The sequence below is a fragment of the Myodes glareolus genome, chromosome X (genome assembly GCF_982192425.1).
Source record: "Myodes glareolus chromosome X, mMyoGla1.1, whole genome shotgun sequence".
Classification (NCBI taxonomy): Eukaryota; Metazoa; Chordata; class Mammalia; order Rodentia; family Cricetidae; genus Myodes; species Myodes glareolus.
In genome coordinates this window covers 51,807,442-51,831,945 of record NC_142053.1, presented here as the reverse complement: position 1 = coordinate 51,831,945, position 24,504 = coordinate 51,807,442, and the positions used below count along the sequence as shown (strand labels likewise).

General features: G+C 43.4%; 1 protein-coding gene and 1 long non-coding RNA gene across 3 annotated transcripts in view; one reads left to right on the top strand and one right to left on the bottom strand.

The window, feature by feature from the left end:
* The window catches only part of LOC146889198 (uncharacterized), a 38,094-nt gene extending 32,003 nt beyond the window's left edge, over positions 1–6,091 (bottom strand). The window contains exons 1-2 of the long non-coding RNA XR_015000182.2: positions 5,690–6,091; positions 3,316–3,514 (exon numbers count right to left, since the gene is read on the bottom strand). This is a non-coding gene — a long non-coding RNA (uncharacterized LOC146889198). The remainder of the gene's footprint in view (positions 1–3,315; positions 3,515–5,689) is intronic.
* Plp1 (proteolipid protein 1) lies at positions 1,529–23,072 on the top strand. 2 transcript variants are annotated; one of them, XM_048457901.3, is made up of 9 exons: positions 1,529–1,659; positions 6,125–6,272; positions 8,379–8,525; positions 16,805–16,991; positions 17,685–17,946; positions 18,992–19,160; positions 19,615–19,688; positions 20,502–20,567; positions 20,998–23,072. In XM_048457901.3, exons 3-9 carry the CDS (start codon positions 8,522–8,524, stop codon positions 21,067–21,069), a joined length of 834 nt encoding a protein of 277 aa, XP_048313858.1. In that variant the 5' UTR covers positions 1,529–1,659; positions 6,125–6,272; positions 8,379–8,521; the 3' UTR covers positions 21,070–23,072. The 2 variants fall into 2 exon arrangements, with proteins under 2 accessions (XP_048313858.1, XP_048313867.1); XM_048457910.3 differs by having other exon boundaries at positions 1,537–1,659; positions 17,685–17,841.
* The last annotated feature ends 1,432 nt before the right edge of the window (positions 23,073–24,504 follow it).

The following is a 24,504-nucleotide window of genomic DNA, read 5'->3' as shown; positions in this document are numbered from 1 at the left end:
GCCTCCATTTGTGTAAACCTTGATACAGTATGTAAGTTACAAAGGCCTTCATATGAATGAGTTTTTAAAAGTTATGAATCAGGGAAGAATGATGTTCCTGATGGTTCCTGTCATCTGACCAAACCAAAAAAAAAAAGTGAATAGAAGATGAGTTGTGAAATCTGAAGTTTATTACAAGTCCCAATTCTGAACCACATAGTAATCTGAGCCCTTAAGAATTCTGAGAAATATCTAAGGGAGACACTAAACTTTCCTGACAAAGGTTAGGATGGAGACTTAAACCAACTTTATTTGAAATCGAAAGGACAGACTGATGCTGTGCTTACTTCTGCTCAAGTATTCACCTAACACAGGGCCCAGCACAGGCGTCCTCCTCTGTGGTAACTGAATCTGGTTAAGTGTTTCTAATAGGTTTTCCAGATGAGGCCCTAAGCTCTCTGTTGACAAAGCCTACATTTGCAGACCATTCCATTTTTGTACACTTGACTCAGTGGCTGAGAAAATGACAAGTACAAGCCAAGAAGGGGAGAAAAAAAGAGTAATGGTAGGAAAAGTGTAAATGGAGACTGCTCATCGGTTTCCCAGCTGCCCAGACCCAAATAATCACAGAGAAACTATATTAATTACAACACTATTTAGCCAATGGCTCAAGCATGTTCCTAGCTAGCTCTTACATCTTAAATTAACCCATTTCTATTAATCTGTGTATCTCTATGAGGCTGTGGCCTACCAGTAAGGTTCCAGCGTTCTTCTCCTTCACCTACTTTCTTTATCTCTTACAGCCTGGCTGTATTCTGCCCTTCTATAGGCCAAAGGCGCTTCTTTATTAACCAATGGTAATAAAACATATTCACAGCATACAGATGGGAATCCCTCATCAGAATATGAGGCTCTAAGTATTAGCAATAATTGCCACTTACTGAGCTATTGCCTAAGCTGGAGTGGGTTAGGAGCCCAGCTTGATTGACCACAAAGTCCTAAGACCCAAGCATTGTACAGCCTGTCTCTGGGCCCATCTCAACTTTTCTTACCCTGAAAGAGCTCTCCTAGATGAAAGTAGGGCTGAGAGGCCAAAGGTAGGCCTATCAGATGAAGGAACTGGGGCTGAAATTCAGAGTAGAGCATCTGTCTATACAAAACGGTATTTTTTTTATTGGAGGTTCCCTTAGCAGCATTTCTGGCTCTTTCCCCAGAAGCCAGCTTGGCTTGCCATTGCCAGCTGACTGCCCTGACATGTAGAATTGCCAGATTAACAAATCAAAGAACACCCAGTTACATTTGACTTTTGAATAAATGATGGGTTTTAAAAATGTGAGCATGTTCCATCCAGCATTTAGGACACACATATTAAACAATAATTCAGTTGATCTGGAATACCAATTCAATTGTGCATTTAATCTGGCAGCCCTGCTTTGTCTGGACATAATGTTGGCTGGCAACTCTTGAGATAGCTGCTTAAAGTGTAGAGTTCGGGTAGTTCTCTGGCACTGGTGGAAGCTAACCAACCTGTCTTGGGTTCCCTACAGGTGTACCCAGTTTTCACAGTGAAAATCTACATCTTGGGAAATGGTTTTCTTGCTGGAAAATCGGCGGCTGGTGATGGCGTTCAGCTTAGAAGAGGTGGAGTCTTCGGAAAACAACCAGTGAATGGGTCCCAAGGTAGTTCACTGTTTCTACCAAGCACTTTTGCTAATTGCCTCTTTTCAAGAGAAGCAAGTTCTGGGGATCTCTAGAAGGCCTAGATCTGAAAGGTGTTGGTACCAGAAATCACTAAATTCAGCCTCTGCCTGTTGTTTAGGAAGCATTTGCAGGGTCAGTCCTCTGACCTGGTTGTTACTACTGTTGCTTTTATATCATAGCAGAGGCAGTGGACTAAGAATTTCATGTTCGTTAGCATGTGTGAATCCTGGTGGTCCCTGCACCCTGTAATAATAACAATAGAAGGACGATCCACTGTGAAATCTGAAGTTAGTAACCATATTAGGTCACCACTGTTATATCTTTTTAGGAATGAGAAAGCAAACACTTAGAGTTCAATCATTGCCTAATGTCATAGAGCTGATGTGCTAGTCCTAGCTTGTCTGACTCACCCAATAGATGGTTTTTTCGAAGGAAGGAAGCTGGGGTTTGGAGTTGTTTCTAGTGATAGGTTCTGAACCAGGATCTTTGCTGTGCTTAACAATGGTCACTGTGCTCTACCTTCAACCCTCAATCTATGTTTTAAATCACTATCCTCTCTGTTCGTGTCGATCCCTGAGCATGTGAAAGGCCACTTGATGGCTAGCTAAAGTCCTGAATGTTGCCATGCAAAGACCTTTCTTTTTGCTCAGTTATCGTGGACAGAGGGATGACTACTAGCGAACCAAGAAAAGTCAATTTCTCCAAGTACAATTTTTGGGGAAAGATCCCGGCCCCCTAAAGCCTCTCCCAGCATCTCTCTGTTGTTCCTTTTATGAAAATTTAAGACTGAACAGCTTCTAACCCCAGAATGGGTTTCTGTAGACTTAGGTCTGGTTTCTCTTTCTGAGGCCATGACTGTATAGGGATCGATCTCTAAAGCAGTATGCCGAATAGACTTTCTTAGGACAGGCCATGATGGTAGACCCAGTAACAGTACATCGTGGTGAGGGTTTTCATGTCTTTCCAATGGTTCCGCTTCAGGCAGACCTGGGGGGCTGCAGGAAATTACTGGCACTGTACTCTTTGAAGTCCTTCTGAAAACTTGCTGAATTCAGTCTGTAGAAGCAATTGCAATCCTTCAACATTCTGAAGGATGTTGAAGTACACCTAAGGACCCCTTTGGGGGGTCCTCCAAGAGGAACGCTTCTTAGACTCTGCAGTTTTTGACAGTTACACTTTTGAAACGAAAGCATTTTCTCTCGAGGGCCAGGGTGCCCACAACCTCAAAAGTTAAGCCAGGGTAGAGTTTATATTAGCACCTCCTGATTCAGGGGCTGGCTATCCACCTGGCATGTCCCTGAGGTGACTTCATCTCCAGGGGCCAATGCCCCTCATCTTACTCCTGGTCTCACAGAAGAAACCCAGCGGCAGTGACGACCCTGAGCATCAGTAGTTTGAGAGTGGGGGAGCTCAACAGAGACGAAAGCCCGTCCCGTCCTACCTAGACACAGGAGTTCTTGTCTTTCCCTGTACCAGCTCCTAGGCTGTCACTTCAGCCCAGGCGTCTGGGCAGAGCAGCTGCCCAGGCATGGCTTAGCTGGGGCATAGAGGGAGATAGGAAAGCAAGGACGCTGCAGTGGGGGCGTGTGTGTGGGAGCACTTGTCCTAAGCTCCAGCAGCATGGCATGCACTTACCTGAGGCATTTAGTTCTCAGCAGGGAAGACTGAGGTTTCCCCTGCTTCTTCATTCTGACTATTGACCCAGTTTCCCAGGAAAGGTCCATTAACTTCAAGGTTGCACAGTCTGCTCTGTAGGACCCCAGCTTGGAGCTGCAGCCTCACAGCTCAGACCCTTCAGCTGCCACTGCAGATGGACGCTTGACCACGTTCCTCTCTGAAAGGCCCAGAACATTTTCTTGTTGCTTTTGTTGTACCAGAAGGGGTTGGCTCACCTCTGTAGAGACTGCCCAGGGCTGTTGTAGCTAGGACAGGTCTAGGCAGCTGCTAGATCCCATCGCTCAGGGGACGGATGCAGCCTTCAGTGTTGCTGAAACCCGGAGGAAGGCAGAAGGCTTTGTGCTTCTGGCAGGCTACCTCCTGGGTGAAGGGCTTCTTGGGTAGCATGGGCACATGTCTTCCCCCACGGAAAGCAGACCTAGGCAGCCACTCCTAACCCCAAGCAGCTGTGCCCTAAGAGGGTTTCCTGAAGACCTTGACTCACCATGCCACCCTCGTAAGCTGTGTATCTGAATCCAGCAGGCAAAAGGGTGTAGGCAGGGTGAAGGTCAAGTGGGACAGCGAAGGGCCAGCCGTACCACTGTGCTAAGGGCTACCTGAAAGCAGCAGGAGAGACCTGAATGGCCTATGGGCTGTTGACTGACGGAGTTTGCAGATGAAAATTTCAGTAAAGTAGGCATGAAATGTACATAATTATCAAATACAGCCATGATAAAACACATCAAATAAAAAGGCTTCTCTTCAGCTCCAGATTTCCATCCCTTTTCAGGCTAGGTACACCCTTCCAGAAATAGACATCCCTATTGGGAATGGTTTCCTTTTTGTTTCTGGCTTAGTCTGAGGTTTAACTGTAATGACTTTTTCTTTTTCTGACTTCGTATTTTAGTCATACCCAGAGTAGCAAAAATAATAAGACAAGCGTCCGTGTTTTATGCAGGTGTAACAGTTATTAAATTCTGGCTGATGTTATTTCATCGAATGTTGCTACTACAATTTTCTGAAGTGGGCGAAGCTCAGGGATTGTGACATTTGGTCATGAAAATTTCTAAAATAAAGACTCTTTAAAAAGCATCCCTACACTTTAATCCCAGCACTAGGGAGGCAGAGGCAGGTGGATCTCTGTGAGTTTGAGGCCAGCCTGGTCTACAAGAGCTAGTTCCAGGACAGGCTCCAAAGCCACAGAGAAACCCTGTCTTGAAAAAAAAACAAAAAACAAAAAAGCATCCCTACAGCTGGAGATGCAACTTGGTAGTGTTTGCCTAGAATCTCAAGGTTCTGAATTAACCCTGAAGCAACACACGCGCGTGCGCACACACACACACACACACACACACACACTCACTCACTCACACTCAGTCCTGATGTTACAACCATAACAAGCACCCAATGGTCTCTTCTGTCGTATGGCCCCTCCTGACTCCCACTTCCTTCAAATCCAACAAGATATATAAAAACCACTGCATTTCGAACATTCACTTTGTACGTTGCTTTGAGGAGTATGAAGGGTTAGAAACTTTGGCCATAGCAGCTAGAAGCCTGCCCATCCTCCCTCTGGCTATTCTTGTTTAGGAAAGAGGCTCTGTATTCAAACATTCTTTCAGAGCAGAACAATTGTCCCAGCAAGTTCCAAGCAATGACTCTGGATAGAGGTATCTTCTAAAGGTAGTTTTGTCTCTTGCCTATTAGGTGGCTCTGGAAAAGCTGCTTCTGTGCCCCCCCCATTACTCAATTGGAAAAAAATAAAATGTGTTCCTTAGAGTTAGGTGAGCATTGATAACCACAGGAATAATTTTAATTCTGCTACTGTTACAACTCTATGCATCTTCTTTATAGTGGCTGCCCCAGTAAAGATGGCCAAGTTTTCAGGATTCTAAGTGGCTCATGTGGACAGCTGCTTTTTCCGCACTGCTACTGGTTTCTTGGCATTCTTCGGGTGCTCTTTTCATGAGTTTATTTGTCTGAATATTTTGGCCTTTAAGCTACTTTCTTTACTCTGTCCCAAGCTATTAGCATCTCTCCCTTGTAAATACCCACACAATTTACCAGTCACTCCTGTCTATCCTTGCATTGCTCTATGAATTACCAGAAAAAAAAAGAGTAGCATCCTCCACCACTGTCCCCTGCCCTCCACACCCTGCATGATCAAAGAATGTGACATCTCTGGCCCTCAGCCCTCACTTCTCTTGACCAGAAAGGCATAGCCAAGCCAATCGGCATAAAGTTGGGTGTGGAAAGTTCTATCCGCATATGTACAGGACTTGATACATTGCTTGCCATTCTGCTAGTTTTCTGTGCTAGGACTGAGGAAAAAACAGTTAAAACGGCCACTCACCTTCCAAATGTGACCTATAGTGACATGGTCTTGGGTAGGACAAGTAAAGGCTCAGCTCTAGATTCTCAAATAGCACCAGAGGAGCCAGGAACTCTCCGGCACTGTGCCTTCTCTGTTTTCTTTTCCATCTTCTCAGTGGACACGGAAAAGTGTCCCAGCAGATTAGGCACATGTGTGCTTATCTAGTTTTCAGGGAGAATGCCCTAGCTCAGCAGAGCAAAGAAAAGTTGCCTTCTCTCCGGCCTTTAAGATCTATGGGACGATACAAGAGAGAATGGAGGTAATAGCCAAATATTTTATAGTTAATTGAAGACAGTCACACAACTAAACCAAGCTATGATCAAGGAGGGCCAGATTCTCTAGTGGCCCTACAAGAACAGTGTAAAACACAGTGTTTACTAGTTTAATACAATCCTGCTTTGTTCTTCCTCACAGGTCCCCAAAGCTGGCAGCGGACAACGACCATGAAGGCTGCTGGTGCCCTCTGGAGGAATTTTTGTGCATTGCAGAAGCCCAGCTGGAATGGAGAACATTTTGTTCCACTTACTTAGGAGACCCAGTAAAAGCAGAACTGCAGGAATAGGTAGGGTATGTGGAGTTTATGGGGTCGGCAGCTTCTTTAAGACCTGAAAGAAATCCTCTAAGGATTGTATGGAGGACTTAGAACAAAGATGTGGAGGGAGTGTCCAGGCAGAGTGTCAGATGGACAGAGCCACTACAACACACTAGATCTGAGGGAACTGGGAACCTTAGGGCACTGGGGAGAGTGTGACATAATCACCTGGCTGAGTGCCTTTCCTAGCCATTGGCATAAGAGCAAGGCGGAGACAAGAGGATCTGCCCCTGGGAGGGAGGTAGAAAGGGGGTGACAAGAGAAAGAGCAGAGATGAAATGAACTGTAAGACAGTAGAGATGGTAGAAGAAGAAAAGAGAAGAGCCCCAGGAGAATATAGTGGATAAGGTGGTGTCTGTGAGTTTACTGGGGAATTATTTTCTTCTGAGAATATAGTCAATCCCAGAGATGCTGTTGAGAATAGATAGGTGTAGAAGAGGACTCAATCTGAGCTATTTCCCCTGTACATAAATCTGCCTTGGCTATTTGGGCTACAAAGAATCTTGTTTCTTATGCCTTGCATCAGAATGCCCCAAGTTTAGGGTCAGTTACTTTTGCTATCGTCCCCCTCCTCCAGGGCCATTAATACAAGGAAGATCCTACAATTGCACTGCCATGGCAGGCAGAGTCTTTGTCTGTCTGAACGGCATGCCTGGGAAGGCATGGGCTTGAGACCCTTAACAATCAGCTATGGCCTTAGTCTGGTCTGCCCAGGGCAGTTACTACTTTACTGTTCTGCATGAGGAATATACAAGGATCCCTTCACGTCGGGGCAAAAGATTTGTTCTGGAGCCAGTATTTTATACTGTGCGGTTCTGGACTCCAGTGTAATCAGCCAGAAACATGGAAAATCACAACCACAAAGGACGTTCATAACACACAATATTTGATCTCTTCCTCCCCAGAAAATTTTAGGTTCTGCATGGTTTCCGCCCTCTCTTGTCTCTTATGCCAAGACAGAAGAGCAGGTTCAGGAGACATCCTTATTTCTTAGGAGGATAGAGAGGATAGCCTCTGCTCTTGTCAGTCCAACGGCTTGCCCTGGAGCCACTCAGGAAAAGACCCTTGCTTTTACATCAAGAGGGTTGTGACTGTCTGAGGCTTCTGAACTGAGAGAGAAAATTGACAAAGAACCCACATCAGCACTTAAGGCTCACCTTTTCTAGAAAGTTAGAGAAAACTTTCCCCAACTAACATCACCTTTTATATTTGCCACTTGGGTCCCTCACAGACTTCAGAAAGCACTCTTACCAGTGTGGACATTTCATACATTATTCCTGTGTTTACTGTTTGATCTTTTATTATAGAGACGTTTCTCTGAGGCAAGGACTGTATTTCTTTTCTCCATCCCCCGCACCCGATAGCTGCACCCCTTGCCTCCCTGTGCCTTGTCTTCATTTCCACATGAGAACGCTACATTTCCTGGGCAGAATTTTGACTATCAGATTCCCAGATTGTGATAGCGTCTTGTTAATTCTCCTTAGAAGTCACCTACAACTTCACTCCAGCCTTTTTCTTTCTGAGAACTGGTACAGATCTTGCCCTCTCCTTTGTGTCTCTGTTATCAAACTATATAATCATTATAATTCTAGGAGGAGGGAGAATGCTTTCTGCTAACAAACAGAGGGAGGGAAAGGTTCCAGGGTCAAGGGCAGCTAGGAGTAAGGATTGTCTGGGGCATATTTGGTCTCGGAGCATGTAGGTCTTTGATCCAGACCCCATCATCAGGGCTACCATTTCACACAGTTTCAGCATGCTCGACTGAGGTATGGCACATCAGACGGACCCAAGGATCAGTTGGAGGATTGCAGGACCCCTCCATTTAATTCCCACCCCCAATTCACATTTCCAGATGTCTTTGCAGCAAAGACATTCTAGGGAAGCTTTAGAAAAAAAGAAAAAAAATGAAACAACTGGAAGTAAAAGGCAGAAAGAGAAGATGGAGCCCTTAAAGAAGGGAGTATCCCAAAGGAGGAGGGGACAAGGGGAGGAGAAGGGGAGGAGGAGAGGAGGAGGAAAGCAAGCCTGTCTCTTTAAGGGGCTTGGCTGTCAATCAGAGAGCCCTTTTCATTGCAGGAGGAGAGGACAAAGATACTCAGAGAGAAAAAGTAAAGGACAGAAGAAGGAGACTGGAGAGACCAAGATCCTTCCAGCTGAACAAAGTCAGCCGCAAAGCCGACTAGCCAGCAGGCTACAATTGGAGTCAGAGTGCCAAAGACATGGGTGAGTCTCAAAAACTTTAGTATCGAAGATGCAGGCACGGGAATTCAAAAGAGAATTTCCAACTTTGGGGCTCTGGGTTTCCAGTGGTTTAAATAAGTTGTGTTTTGGCACTTGTTTTCTGTTTTAATTCTTTAACATTTAATTGTATTAATTTCTTTTCTGCTGTACTGAGTATAATGCTTTATTGTCAACAAATTCCATCAGTACACATGAAATCCTACAGATCCTTGGAGAGAATGCCCAGCAGGATGGATGCAACCATATGGCTTCTTACCCACCCCTTCACTTCCTTTCTACTTTCTCCTTTCCACTGATCTTAAGTCCCTGGTTATGGTGGGGTTATCTGGAACCCCTGGTTCCACTGGAGGCAACTTGAATATTGACTAACCCTCAGATGTATCAAATACTCACTTCCGCTATACAAACTTCAGAGCCTGTTTGGCATCAATAGGACGGAGGAATAGGTAAAAATGAACTCAGACATGGCAGTGCCTATGGTGGGCATTCCAGGTTCAGGAAATGAAAATACAGTTCACAATAGCTTTACCATTATGAATAGATATGTTATCTATTATCTAATCTATATCTAATCTATATCTGTCGGGAATAGATATGGATTGTATGTGCGTGTGTGCGTGCGTGCGTGTGTATGTGTGTGTGTGTGTGTGTGTTTCCACACAGCTCAACATTTATAGTAAGTGTCATGGACTTAGCCTGAATCCCTGCTGTCTTCTGTCTCAGGGCTCTTGTTGACTGAGACCGGAGGGCTTTTCTATGTTCTATAAGTATGGAAGCTGTGAAGTTCTGGTGTCCAGCAGTATCTATTCAGAGAAAGGTGTGTGCAACATAAGGGTCTTTGCCTAGGCAAGATGCTGCAGATAATGTACATATGGCTCAGGTTTGGGAAAGATAAAAGTAGCATCTTGATCACATCCTGAATGAAAAGAGGTTCAATTGCCCAGTGTAGTCACCATGCGACATAGTAGCCAGTAAATTGATAGGGTCCACAGAAGTAGTTTTCAGTTAGACTGAACTGTTGTAAACCTTGCGTTTTTCCCATCTCAAGACACCGAGGGAGCTGTTAGGAGCATATATGTTGGTAGAATAGTTAATAGGGTGGCATACTAGACTAGACGTCCAAATAGCCAGGTTTGAATCTCAGCTCAGTCTCTAATGAACTCCACAAAATTGGGCATGTCACCACGAATCACCACTTCATCATCTGGAAGACAGGGGCAACAATAACTGTTTTGTCTGCTTTCAGGGTGGAAGATGGAGTAATAATGCTACGGCAGTCCTGTCAATGTAGACAAGTTCTGTATCCATTGTAAATTCTCATGACACCACCTCTATGTAACAATGCATATCTAGGCTGGTGCTTCCTCTTTCCAAGGTTGTTGGGCTTTCTTTGTGCACACCCAGTATGTTTGTATAAGAAGCATTTGATCACCTGAGTGCAGCAAGTGAGAAGAATTGTGAGAAGAAGTCAGTTTCTACTCTGGACCCAGAATCCTATCTATTGTGAGTGCAGCTGATAGAGTAGGTTGTTCCCTCCAAACAGAGAGGTAGTGCAAGTTGAATCTTACTTCCTTCGGAGATAAAGCCTTGAAGAAAAGACAGGAAGAAAGAAAATGACAGAGGCCAGATGATTTCCTCCAAAGGAAGGTCAGCATGCACACACACACGGTGTCACTAAGGATGTATATTTGGGTTAACAATACATGTACTAGGGATACATGGTGGGGTAGCAACCACCTCTGCAGTCACTTAGTAACACAGTATCTGAGACAGTGTGACTATTCAACCATATCTGACAAGACAATGATGTGCTATTGCTTCTGATGCGGAGTGCACTGCTGTTTAACTATTGCAGTAGACAAGTCAAATCATAGAATCTGGAATTGAAAGGAACATTGGAACTTGTCTGACGTGAAACCATGCCTATAACACCCTAGGAAGCTGAGGCAGGAGGATCACTAGAAATGGCCAGCTAGACAACATAGGGAGACTCTCATTCAGAAAAAGTTATGTGAGCCAGCCCTCAATGCAGAATTTATTTCTTTGACAATAAATTAAACGTGCATAAGTCTCTGCTTAATCACCACCAGAAACAGGCAGCTTATTACCTCAACCACAAAATTTCTTAGGATTGGAAATGAAGAGAACTGAATTCAGTGGTGTCTGAGCAAAAGGTTTACAGACAGTGTAATGGCTTATTAAAGCCTTGTTCAGACTTGGCAGGGAGATGCTTCAGATGAGTCTTTGGAATAACAATGGAACTGAGAAAGAGCCAAAGAGCCATAGTGAATATTTTCTGCTCAATAACAATGCCATCACTGAGCAGCAAAACATCCACTTCCTCAAGCTTGCTGTCATCTGAGAACAGTGGCTGTTACCCTGGCAACCAGACTGCAATGCTTCCCTCCAAGAGTGGCTTGGAAGTACAAAATGTGGAGGAGGAGAGCAGAGACTGTGTTCTACCAGGTACTTGAAGACTATCTGAATCCCATGAGAGGCACCACAGAATGCCCACAGATTTCGACTGGCATGCTAACTGACTCCTGCTAGAGACACTGAAATGATAAAGGGTAGCCTTCACCACACCGCTTCTTATCTGGCTCTGCCTAGCCAGGAGCTCTTGAAAAGCTACAGAGATTAAGCCATTGCCCTGCTTTGAGGGGCTTCACCTTGGCCCTCAGCCAGAACACTAAGACATCTAGTTCACATCCTGACAATAGTGTTCTCTGAGAGCTCTGAGTAGTAACATCTTTAACCTAGGGAGGGGGTAGGAACAACTTCGGGCCCCACCCAAACCATTGACGCATTTTTCCCTGTCCTTTGGAGTGTGTGTGTGTGTGTGTGTGTGTGTGTGTGTGTGGAGAGAGAGAGAGAGAGAGAGAGAGAGAGAGAGAGAGAGAGAGAGATTGTATAGCTTTGAAAATCATCCCTTGGTTACAGTTCTTTAGTCTTGATAGAAAAAGACAAATACCATCTCTGCCCATGGGACTTTAGGTTTGGAAAAGATCATGTCAGGGCTGTAAGTTGATAAGGAAAGGTCATAAGCCATGGTCAGTGAATAGTTTTCTCATCTTTTCCCATTCACAGGCCCTACCCAATGTCAAAGTTACATCAAAGGTTCAGCAAGCCCTTCTTAGCCTTTGCCAAATACTTAAGATTGATCTCTCAGTGGCCTCAGAACTCTTTGCTGTGCAAAGCCTTGAAAAAGAGCCAATGGCATCCCAAAGAAGAGGGTGAGGTTCTACAGGTCAGCTTCACACTTTAACCAAGGAAAGAGGGGGATCTAGTAGCATACGATATAGCTACATTTGTCTCTAGTGACAGATCGTTCTTCATTTCCCCACAACTGGACAAGGTAGAGACTCTCTCTCTCTCTCTCTCTCTCTCTCTCTGTCTCTCTCTGTGTGTGTGTGTGTGTGTGTGTGTGTGTGTGTGTGTGTGTGTGTGTGTTGGTCTGTTTCTGAAAAAGAACATTTGAAGTAAGGCGGACCAGATGCGGTTCCTGGTGGTGGTAGTGGTAGTTACCACTAGTAGAAGCAGCAATGATAACACCTGTCCGATAAGAAGGTTAGAGTTCTTTTTTTTAATTTAACTTTGTCTATATGACTTGATTATCAAGCAGGCTTGCAATCTCATGTCCCAGTGCCTATTGAGCTTTTGACTATGGTATAAATGCTAATATCACGCAGGAAAGACAAAGTCATAAGCAAGGCTTTGTCCTAACAAGATGAGACTAGAAGCAAAAGTCTTTGTCTCTGTCGCCTCCTAATAATTGTTGTTTTACTTCTAGAACCCTACCCACTGATCACCATCTATCCCTAGTACCAGTCACAGCTGTTCTAGCATCTTGGCCATGTTAATGGCTGTAGGCCCTGATCAAGGAAGCCTCTGTTTGTCGGTTGAGGTTAAGGGGTGGATTCTGGGAGGAGGGGAAGACTGCAGTGCAGATTAGAGACTTAGGGAGATGGGACCAGTTTCTCACTCAAAGAGCTTGCCTGTTGTTTAAGCTCTATTGTACAGGGTTCTTCTATCTCTCCCTTTGTCAGCTGGATTCAAGAGACAAGCTGGGAATTGTGCGAGCTACAATTGGTCTCTTTCTACCATTTCTTTCTATGAAAGCCCTTCCTCTCCTCCCTTTGATGAGTTCCCAGATTCACACTGAATTTCCATCATGGAGCTGGTCCTTGAGGTGTGCCCGGGGCACGGGAAAGGAGGGAGTGCTTTAGAGCACTTGGCTCTTACTTAAAGAATCAGAATTAGGACAGTCACTGGGATGGGCCTTAATCTAAGAGTCACAATAGTACTGTTGATCTCTGACAAAGAACACTGATGAGAAGGGACGTTCTATTACAGATTGCTCATGCTTGCTTGTTTGGGGGATTTGGAGATGAATATAACCCATTATTAACTAATGTCTTTACTTATATTTTCTCCACAGGATTTGGCTACATCCATTTTAACACTAGATAATAGGTAGCTTTGGTTTTCATTTAAGAAATTAATTTGATCTCCCAAACAAGAGTGGAAGCTTTCTGAGAAAAGGGACTTGGGCTCTTAGTTTCTTTCTAGTTCTTGAAGCATCTGTGTTACTTGTAATGCATTTAATGTTAGTGTCCTCAAGCCGCCCCAACACAAAGGAAAAGAAAGCATCATTAATTTTCTCTGTGATCAGTCATCAAAATGAGACATTTAAATCTCATTGAGTAGCAGTTGTATTATGTAATTCTTTTATACTGACTCCACTACATCACAATTTATACTTAGCTGGGAAATGACAGGATGCCTTTTAACATTCAAAACCCTCTTGACCCTGAGGTATTCTGAAACAGAGAACTTATGGTTTTAGACTGTTGCTCACATGCTCCCAAGTTCATTTCTTGAATTGTGAAAAATCAAAATGAAGCCAGTGGACTTTTATTCAGAATGCTTTGACTGTCAGCTACTGCTTTGATGAAAAGACAATCTCTTATATGTTCTGAGGTTTTTCCTGTTGGAATTCAAATTTTGACTTTTGCTTGGGCAGATTAGCTGAGATTCTTCACTTCCGCTGAACTTGAATGCCCTTAGAACAAATATTTCATCTGAATTTTGAGGACTTTAATATCTGATGCTTGTTTTGATGTTGTTGAACTATTTTATAACCTAACAGCAATACATCTATCTCAGGGCATTTGTGCTGGATTCCACATTAGAGAGAGACTCTGCTAAAGTCTATGTCCTTGTTTCCTGCTTTGAACATCAGTAGAACAGAAAGGGGGTGTTACATTATTATCTGAGATCTAAGAAAATAAAGAAATATGGGTGTAAAAAAAGATAAAGAATCAGGTGGTGATTTCGAGTAGCTCCCAAAGTTTTCTCACCCAGTAAAAACACGGAATGTGACATTTTCTGGTTATTTTGAGGACCACCAAATGATCATATGCCCAGGATGAGAAATCATTCTTTGTTTCATCACTTGATGATAACGGGAAAACCATCCCTAGTGTAGAAGATATAGAGGGGCATCAGCTAAAGCATTGAGTACATTTCTCTGTTTGCCTGGCAAGAGCGTGTGTTCCTCATCGCACCTGCCTCACCATTAGGCCATCCCTTGGTGAAAAAGCTGGGGTGAGTGAATGGGCACAGGATGACCACTTGCCAGGGTAGATAGCTCTCCTTACCCTGAGCTAAATAAACAGTCCTGCCATTGTTTACTGGATCTGACCCCCCTCCACACCCCCAAGCATGCAGGGCCTTGCAGAATACCAATGAGGCTCCTGAGATCTCAGGAGGAAACAAGGCTTCTTTGTTTAGGGAAGTTATGGAGGGCTGTGTCCAAGGCTTGACCCTTTACTGGAGAGAGAGGGAACCATAGGGTCACTGACCTCCCCTCCCCCACCTCAGGCTGTAGAAACCTTCTTTACTAGAAGAGTCTAAGAGTCTGAGGGTGGAGAGGAGTTCAAAGGGCAGAGAATGAAAATGTTGGGGCTGTTTATTTCCAAGTGCTTTTCTTAACTTACTGGATACATGTAGTATCTTAACCTAATGATAAAAAGATCAATTTCTGGAATGTCTCCCCCAAGACAGTGATTGGTTTCAGCTGTTTTGCTTTTCTTTGGCGTAGTCATGCATGCATTGTACACACCTGTGCAAGTGTGCATGCGCACACATATCATAAGCCAGTAGTACACATCCTCTCTTGCAGAGTTCACGTTGGGTAAACTCAGCATCTCCTCACAGCGGCAGAGCTACAAACCAATTGATTGTCTCTCATGGAAGGCTTGAGATTGGAGAAAACAAAAGGAACCCAGTTCAACTACATATTTTGCCTGAGCTTCTGAGCCTTATCTCTAAAGTAATGTACAAGAATCTTCAAAGAAGACACTCTTTGAAGTCCAGGATAGGCTGTCTTTTCAGTGAATGGTGGGTAATAGGGCTCACTTATTCTGTGGTTCTGATGAAAGAGACAAATGCCTCTATCCCAGCTTTTCCGTGATACACATCATTTGATCTTTCAACATCTGTTGACATTATTCAACTTAGCTATGGAAATCACAACATTTTTAAGTATTTTTAATAAAAACTGAGCTCATATTAAGGCAATGAACTTCTATTTCCCCTGGTACCCTGTTGTAGATAATTGAACTTGGTGTGGAGAAATACATGAATATAAAAGTTCAAACTTTAGAAAATTATTTTCATTCTATAATGAGGTAAGAAGTTATAACAGACTTATCACAGACTAGTGCTTTCTCAGACACATGTCCTGATTATCTGTGTGTACACTTAATATATGAATAGATGCATAAAAATCAACTGACCTATATATGTATATGTACACATTAAATATATGTATGTATATATACTTTATATATCATACACATATGCATATATTAAATTTATGCTGTGTCTACATACACTATCAGTTAAAGACCTTCACATTTTCATTTTTCTACCTCTTGCACATCTGGTCAAGAGGCCAGAGGGAACCACACGTCTCTCGGTCTAGTCAGTCATCTGCTTGGCACTTGATCAGTTTTATTTCACATAACAGCAAAACTTGAAACATAGCTGCTTCCAGAGTCTGTGACTACTTTATGTACCTTTCTTGTTTCTCAGCAGCGCTGGCAAGGGCTGAGAGGTACCTGGTCTGGGATCTCAGGTGTTCTTAGCACTTTAAGACACCTGTGTTCCCAGGCCCTGTGTGTTCCCGTGGCCCAAGTTCCATGCCAGAAAGCTGCTGCGGCCATTACAGAAAGTCTCTTTGTGGCCTTACCAACAGAATCTCAGTGTGATCTTGAGCGTACAGGAACTGGACAAGCTGTGGTGTGGAGCAAACAGGCAAAGCATTTGAAAAAATAATCAAGCCTTTATTAAAATATATTTTTGTAGAATAGGGCATCAAATAATCCAAAACTGAAGTTACAGGCAGTTGTGAGCTGTCTGACATGGATTCTTTAGAAGCGCACCAAGCACTTTTAACCACCAAGCCGTCTTTTCAGCCCCAACTCTGCAATTTTACTGTTGTTATTATTTTTATTATTACTGTGTGCAAAAGCACCCTTCCCTGTCCTGTGCCAGTTTCTTTCTTCTCTAGGTTACTCCCTTCTATCTAGACTAAGAATTTGGCATTCCTTGCAACAAATATACATATGTGGGAATATTCAGAAACATGTATTTTCCATTCTGCCTTCCACCTGGAATGCTCTTGTGGTTCAAATTGTGTCTGAAAATACTGACATCTATAGTTGGCACTCTTTCTTCTCAAATTCTAGATATATTTACTCTCAGGAGCCATTTTACTTGGTTTCCTGGAATTGCTGGTGGAAAATATTACACCTACTTCATTCATTTTTCTTCAGTAAAGTGGGGATTCCAATCTGGCAGAGTTTGTACCTTTTCTGTTATCATATCCATGGACAGTGCTGCGCACATTTATTCCATAGTTGGTGATTAATGAAGCAAAGTCAACGGACTCCAAAAGAAAGAAAAGAGGAGTTGATCTTATCACCTCCCTGGATTGTTACTTGAATTATTTGATTCTCTTTAAAAGCCCATATAGTCTGTGTTCTGAAGGTAAGAGTTCATTTTAAGAATGAGATAAAATAATGATTCTGGGTCAATCTCACATTCCAAAAGCTAAAACCTGCAGGTTCGCCTTTAGAACTCCCAAGATAACCATTCTGTGTGCTTGGCAGCATGGGCTGCTCGGCCCAGGGGTGGGTGTGAGTGCATTAGTTACCTGTTATACATACCTAACTCCTCTTCTCCTTCTTCCCTAGGCTTGTTAGAGTGCTGTGCAAGATGTCTGGTGGGGGCCCCCTTTGCTTCCCTGGTGGCCACTGGATTGTGTTTCTTTGGAGTGGCACTGTTCTGTGGATGTGGACATGAAGCTCTCACTGGTACAGAGAAGCTAATTGAGACCTATTTCTCCAAAAACTACCAGGACTATGAGTATCTCATTAATGTGTAAGTACTTTCCCACTCCCAGGCTCATGTCTTCCCCTCACCCTGTCTTGGAGGTACCAAACTCATCAGCATCTTAGTAACTAGGAGGGCACCAGCTGGAATTCCTGACCATCCCTCTGCAGACAGATTCTCCCGTGCCATGTTGGAAGCTTGTAGTGAGGGGACAATGTCAGGTTCAGAGAAGAGGTCTGCCTCCTCTCGCTCCTCTGTGTTTGCTCACACAGGGTCCGATTTTTGCTCCGTATGTTTAGTGTTGCTGGAATCGTCTCCACAGTGGCAGGTGGAGGTCCAGTGATGGGGCAGAGTGGAGCCCTGGTCTTGCTCTGACACTGTTTTCGTGTACTCAGGCCTAGTGCTGTCTCCCCTACTCCTAGAGTTCTTCATGCATCTCCCGACTTGTCTAGCTCATCTCTCCTTTGGAGTAGCACTTCTGAAGGGTCAGGCGAGGAGGAGCAAACTTGGTTCTCTAGGACGCAGACTAACAAGAAGTAGAAGGGGAAGAGAAGCGCGTGCTTTTGCCCCCCACACTCTGGCTTCAGTTACTTCAGTGAGGAAAAGGTGACGGGAACACAGGTGAAACCTAGTGGTTCCTCTCAAAAATGTCTAGCTACCTAAGCATGTACCTTACTAACTGACAAGAAGACCTGTGCCCTCTGAATACGGCTGTCTGGCCTTTTCTGTCTGTCAATGCAGGATTCATGCTTTCCAGTATGTCATCTATGGAACTGCCTCTTTCTTCTTCCTTTATGGGGCCCTCCTGCTGGCTGAGGGCTTCTACACCACCGGCGCAGTCAGGCAGATCTTTGGCGACTACAAGACCACCATCTGCGGCAAGGGCCTGAGCGCAACGGTAACAGGGGGCCAGAAGGGGAGGGGTTCCAGAGGCCAACATCAAGCTCATTCTTTGGAGCGGGTGTGTCATTGTTTGGGAAAATGGCTAGGACATCCCGACAAGGTGATCATCCTCAGGATTTTGTGGCAATAACAAGGGGCGGGAGACAATTGGGCGTGAGTCTGTGGCCTCATCCCCACCCAAGGTTGGGTCCTCTCCAGAGGCCTGGCTTTTGAGTGAGGAAGCGATGGCTACAGCCGAACGATATGGTCAGGAAGAACGTGGTGCCTGGCCGGCTTAGCCTCACCTTTCAGAGGTTCCCTAGAAAATTTTATCTCAAACTGAAAAGCATGAATTTTGTAGGATGCTTTATACAATAAGACCATTTCTAACCAATCTGTTGGTATCCCTTTATTTTGTTCCTAGCAGGGACTACAAGAGTGGACCGGATATATAAGAATCTAAAATGCTAGACATGGAATTGAGACTTAGACACGTGACCTGAAATGGAGGGTGGACCATAGAAATGAAAGAATTGACTTCAAGTCACAGTATTCTGGGATCCTATAGTATTGAGGGTCCCAGAGAGGGTTAGGCTCGATCAGGATATTTTACACTTACTTTTGGCCTAGCCATGTTTTAGAAAGACATGCCTTGTTTTTTTCAAGAGTTAAAGATCTTTTGGGGTCTGAACATGTGTGTGGTATGCTGATGACCTTTTGTGACCAGCAGCTAGCTTAGAATGGTTTTAGCTCTGAAATTTAAATCTCCCATTGGCATTGTTCAGTGACTAGGGAACAGAACTCTTGTGGCAAAGAACGTAAGCTCAGCCTAAGGCACAAAATGGCACAACTTTCTTTCAGGACTTTTTTATTTTTACTTCTTTACACCTTCTCTGCCCTCCAAATTCCTTGAAGCCCCTCTAACCCAGGGATCCGCCTCACTCCAACTCCCACCCACTCCCCCTACCCGTCGTCACACTCGGGGCCAGTTCTCTAAGAGACACTGCCAATGACACTTGGCAGAACTGCCCTGCTCATTAATTTCACTTGAGGGGGATTCCTGGAATCTGACTTAATTGGCACATGCCTCTCCAGGAGCTCCCAGTTTGTGTTTCAGGGTCTGCAAGCTGGTGCTGATTTTAACTTCCCTATGTCAATTGTTTTAGTTTGTGGGCATCACCTATGCCCTGACTGTTGTGTGGCTCCTGGTGTTTGCCTGCTCTGCTGTGCCTGTCTACATTTACTTCAACACCTGGACCACCTGCCAGTCTATTGCCTTCCCCAGCAAGACCTCTGCCAGTATAGGCACTCTCTGCGCTGATGCCAGAATGTACGGTGAGTTGGACAGGGGAGCTTTAGATTCCCTGGCATCTATAGAAGCAGCATGTACTTGTTTTGTCCTCAGGTGAGGAGGATGGTGATTCTGGAAATCTTGTGAGGTGATAAATAAATGCATCTTAGTTTATTAATCTCTTTCCACTGAAACTGAGGTTCCCCCACCCCAGAAAGGGAACATGGAAACTTTGGCAGTGTTCGTTGGTTCGTTTGTTTCCTGGCTGTTCTTACTCCTTTTCTCTGATTGGTAGACTGCTGCTACCAACCCCCAAAGCAGCACATTTCAATCCTATAAGATTTCACCATTATTCAGTACCACCTTTGCCTTTATGTAAATCCTAGAGAACAGGACCACACTTACTGCCAGGATAGAGAAGTGAGAGAGGCTCTGGAGCAAGCCTCCACACAGCCTCTAGCCCTGTGAGGTTGACTCTGGTTCATCTTTGCACCTTAGGTGTTCTCCCATGGAATGCTTTCCCTGGCAAGGTTTGTGGCTCCAACCTTCTGTCCATCTGCAAAACAGCTGAGGTAAGTGAATGATTTGGGTTATTTTGAAATAGATTGGCTAATAACACAGAACTTCCGGCCTATGACAGAAGTTTCTCCTTGTGATCTTCAATTTCAAGGATTATAATATCTCCTTGTTGAACTTTGAATAAGCGGATTTCCCTTCTACAAAATAATGGCTAAGTATGCCTAAGTCAGTGAGCATACTGATTAAAAGTAAAAGTACCTGTTTTCTCCAGAACTGCATTAGAAATCTTACTTTCCCAAACTCCCCTCATTAAAAGAAAAATATATAGCTTTAGTAAAATTTCCCAGATGGAAGTCTTCGTTTTGGTTAAAAAGTTAACAAGAGAATGAGCCATGCACAAAGACACACACGGGCTCTATAAAATACTTTCAACATGGAATTCCTTAATCTCCATTGAGAGGTGAAATCAGTATAATTGAAGAAAAAAATGCTCCATTGAGAACAGATTTATGCTACGGAGGCAAGGAAATGAGAGCAAATCCTGGGGAGGAAGTCTGAAAAACAACATCTTTGAAAAAGAAGTACTGACTTTAGAACTTGGGATCCTGGGCACAACTGTAGGAAATGCGTAGTTATTTGGGATCATTAATCTCATTTCTGAGTTTTTGGGATACCGCAGGTGTGAGATGCGCTGGTAGATGGGCAAATGGGAGGTTGAAGCTTAGGGAAGTAAAAACTTAGAGACACAAAATTAACATACAGGCAAGATGTCAACCTGTCAAGAAGTCTTCATTCACTATTTATAGTGGATCATACTTTTATTTTCTGTTATAACAAATAACTCTCTCACACGCATTTTCCTGCAGTTCCAAATGACCTTCCACCTGTTTATTGCTGCATTTGTGGGTGCTGCAGCCACACTAGTTTCCCTGGTAAGTTGTTTTAAAATAATATTAGAAAATAAGTGGTCCAGAGATAGTGTGAGCGGTATTAGGCTGAGACTAGAAGAGATACTCCTTTCAACTTTGAAAGGCTGGAGGGAAGCTCTGAGAAGGGACAGCAAGGTGTGGGGCTCCATATTTCTGCCACGTGTTGTCCAGGCACTGACAGTATGGAACCATCTCTAAACAGGATTTGCTGTATCCCGGGATCCTGTATAGTATAAACATCTTCTGTGGTCACTAGTGGATTTAATTCCTCGGGGAGACTGGAAGGACCTCCTCACGTTAGGGTTTTTTTCCCCCAGACCATTTCCTTTGATTTGGTTGTGGTTTTATTTCAACTCTCCTCCCTTCACAGAAGGCTTTGAGTCGGGAGGCTTCCTCTTTCTGCTCTCACCGTCTTCCCTTCTGTTCCCCACAGCTCACCTTCATGATTGCTGCCACTTACAACTTCGCCGTCCTTAAACTCATGGGCCGAGGCACCAAGTTCTGAGCTCCTGTAGAAACTCCCCTGTCTAATAGCGAGGCTCTAACCACACAGCCTACAGTGTTGTGTCTCCTGTCTTAACTCTGCCTTTGCCACTGATTGGCCCTCTTCTTACTTGATGAGTATAACAAGAAAGGAGAGTCTTGCAGTGATTAATCTCTCTCTGGACTCTCCCTTTTATGTACCTCTTTTAGTCATTTTGCTCCACAGCTGGTTCCTGCTAGAAATGGAGATGCCTGGGAAGGTGATTCTCCAGCTGCAAGTCACAGAGGAATGAAAGCTCTGATTTGATTTGGGAGCATCTCCTGAAGACCAGGATGTACTTCCTTCACAAAGGGCATTTCCATTGAGAAAAACAAAGCGGAAAGAAAGATTCTCAGGGAGAGAGCAGGAATGCCTTGGTCTCCTTGCCATCAATAGGAGCCAAATATATTCTCCTTGATGCACAAAACCAAGAACTCGCCCTTATCTTCCTATTTCCATTGAAGACAGAAGCAAAGGAAAGAATGCTAGCAAAGCAATAGCAATTGCCCAAATCTGCCTCCTGCAGCTGGGAGACAGGGGTCAAAGCAAGGATCTTTCACCCTTAGAAAGAGAGCTCTGACCCCAATGGCAGTGGACTATGTAAGCCCTAACTCAACCAACCTTAGGTACGGCATCAGGGAGCACAGTGTAGACAAAGGGGCAGTCTGTCCTAACACCTCATTAGGAAGAGAAACAGGGTTGTCAGGCTCTGCTCACTCCCTTCTCCTTGATAACAGCTACCATGACAACCCTGTGGTTTCCAAGGAGCTGAGAATAGAAGGAAACTAGCTTTCATGAAATAAGACTGTGACCTAAAGAGCAGCAGTTGGCGGAGGCTAAAGGTGTACCTTAAGACAGCTCTCGGATAGATGCAGGATAGTTAACTCTTTGGATAGAATATCTTTTTTTTTCTGTCAGTTAATTCTGTCCTCTGGCCTCTGGCATATCTTCACAATGGTGCTCTTTTCCTGGGGTTTTAGCTAGTCACTATAGCAGGTGATTTGAAGATCTTGATTAGTCTGAGAATGATTCATGTTTCACCTTTTCCAATTCTTTAGCTCTTGTTTGGAGTTAGATCAGAAAGATCTGGAGAATGAGTTTTGATTGCAGTTCTTTTTGAAAAAAGAAACCTGGACAGTAAGCATCACAAAAAATATTTGAAATTGTCGAGTCCCATGAATTTATTTGGATTTTCCACAAGAATTATGCCATTTGTAAAAATAGGCTTGGTAAATTTGAGTCTCAATTTGAATAACCTGTCCAGTATTTTCTTTTCTAACAAATGTCAGATGACTTTACTTGCTAATGTTACCTTGGCATTTTGAGAATTAGACTTAGCATAGAGGTTACTGTCTCTTGGTTTTTATATAGGTCACATAGTAGATTGCATTAGCTGTCAGCGTTCATTTGGTAAGCTTCCATGGAGATCTGGAGACATGGAGAGGACAGGCAGAAAGAACTTGAAACCTGAACTCCCAGATTTCAAGCTTATCTGGTATTTGTTAACTTTGGGATTAAAATTAAAACAAAAACTCCGATCGGTTTTCATAGAAGGAAAGGTTATTATAGATCCTTTATTATAGACTTCTGTTGTCCTTATTCCCCAAAGTGGTTTCTGCCATGTTGAAGGTCTTGATAGGAAGACAGTGAAGACTTGTTCTCAGGCCAGTATGTAAGATAACTAGGGTATACAAGAGTGAGGAGACGGGGAAGGATCTGTGAGAAACCAATCAAGATCAAGGAAAGTGGAATAATCTCTATCTTTTATTTTGTTTTGATTTAATAACATAACCAGCTGTTCCCTACAAATCTCACATGCACACGTGCACACGTACAAAGAGAGTTAATCAACTGCAAGTGTTTCCTTCAATTCTGATATAGAATTTTGATTTTAACAACATAAAGAATAAACGTTTAGAAACTCATCTTACAAAATGTATTTTATAAAATTAAAGAGAATAAAATTAAGAATGTTCTCAATCAAACGTGTTGTCCTTTGAATTGTTCTGTTTGACCTCACCAACAAGGAACTTAGTTATAGCTAAGGTGCTCATGTATTTTTCAGACCATGTAAGTTTTTCTTGCACTACTTCTATGAAAAATGCTTCTTTTTTATACCTAAAGACATTAAGGAATAGATGCAAACAGTTTGCCTAAAGAAACCCAATAAATGCTTGTCTGAACCTGAATATTGTTCTTTGAGACAGGGTTTCACTATGATCTGTTCCTGTCCTGGAACTCTCCATGCAGACCAGGCTGGCCTTGAACTCATAGAGACCTGCCTGCCTTAAGTGCTAGGATTAAGGCGTGTACTGCCCTACTGGGCTGAATTCAGGTCTCTATAGCAGTTCATTTTTTTTTGTTTGTTTGTTTAACGCTTTATTTTCTCTAGGGTTTCAGAGTGTTCTGCTTATGCTGAGTCAGTAAGGTTTACTTTGCCCGTGTCATTGTGGTGGCCCAGCACCTGGTGTATTTAGTAGTAAATTATTTTTTTTTATCTTTTCTCAAAATTGTTCAGCTATTCTAATAAAGATACCGTGGTGCTTCCCACATGAGTAATACATAGTTTCACTTGGGAAGTACTAAATGAAATGTTTGAAGTTGAATGTTTATAGAGCTGGGGAGATATAAGGAGGACAATATAAACTAAATACGCTGTGGCAGTTCAGGATTAAAATAAATTAATGGTACCCACTACCCTGGGGAGCTTAGGCCATGAGCTCACCTAACATAACATGGGCAGCACTCTGATGACCAGCCGGAAGAAACCTAATTTAAAATTAGCTGTAGGTTTGTCTTGTACATGTGGCTGATAAGGAACATGAGAAAGGAGACTTTAGCTGTAGGCAACATGTTAGTCGTCAGTTAAGGAGCTCTATTCAAAAGTGGTTCAATTGCAGCCCCTGATTTCTGCTTCGGCACAATTAATATTCTTCAAGTAAGTCTGGTTGAATGAATTTAAGACAAAGAATAAAAAATACGTGATTTATTTTTAGACACTAGAAACAAGGGCACAGCACCACGTTTGGGAGAACTGACTAAGGGTGCTACAGAGTGAATGTATTTTTGCCTCAGAGGAGCAAAAGCCAGTTCCCAAGAAAGCTGTGTTTTCCATCTGTCCTTATTTAGTTCTGCCCTCTGGGATGGATCTATAGATGGAGTTTCCAGGCTCTCAGAAGCTGAGAGCATCTCTAGTTTATCAATTGAGCCCATTGTTCTTAGCTGCTCTCCCACACACCATAAACCTTCTTTCTCTGAAATGAAAGAGCTCTCTTTGTACCCAGATCAGCTAAAAATTAAAATACAGCAGTATAAACAAGAAACATTTTCTTACAACACCAGGGTCAGTATTGAGCACATTCTTACTGTGTGTGGAAGCCGCCCTTTTTTTTTTTTCAAAGAGACATGCTTTCATTC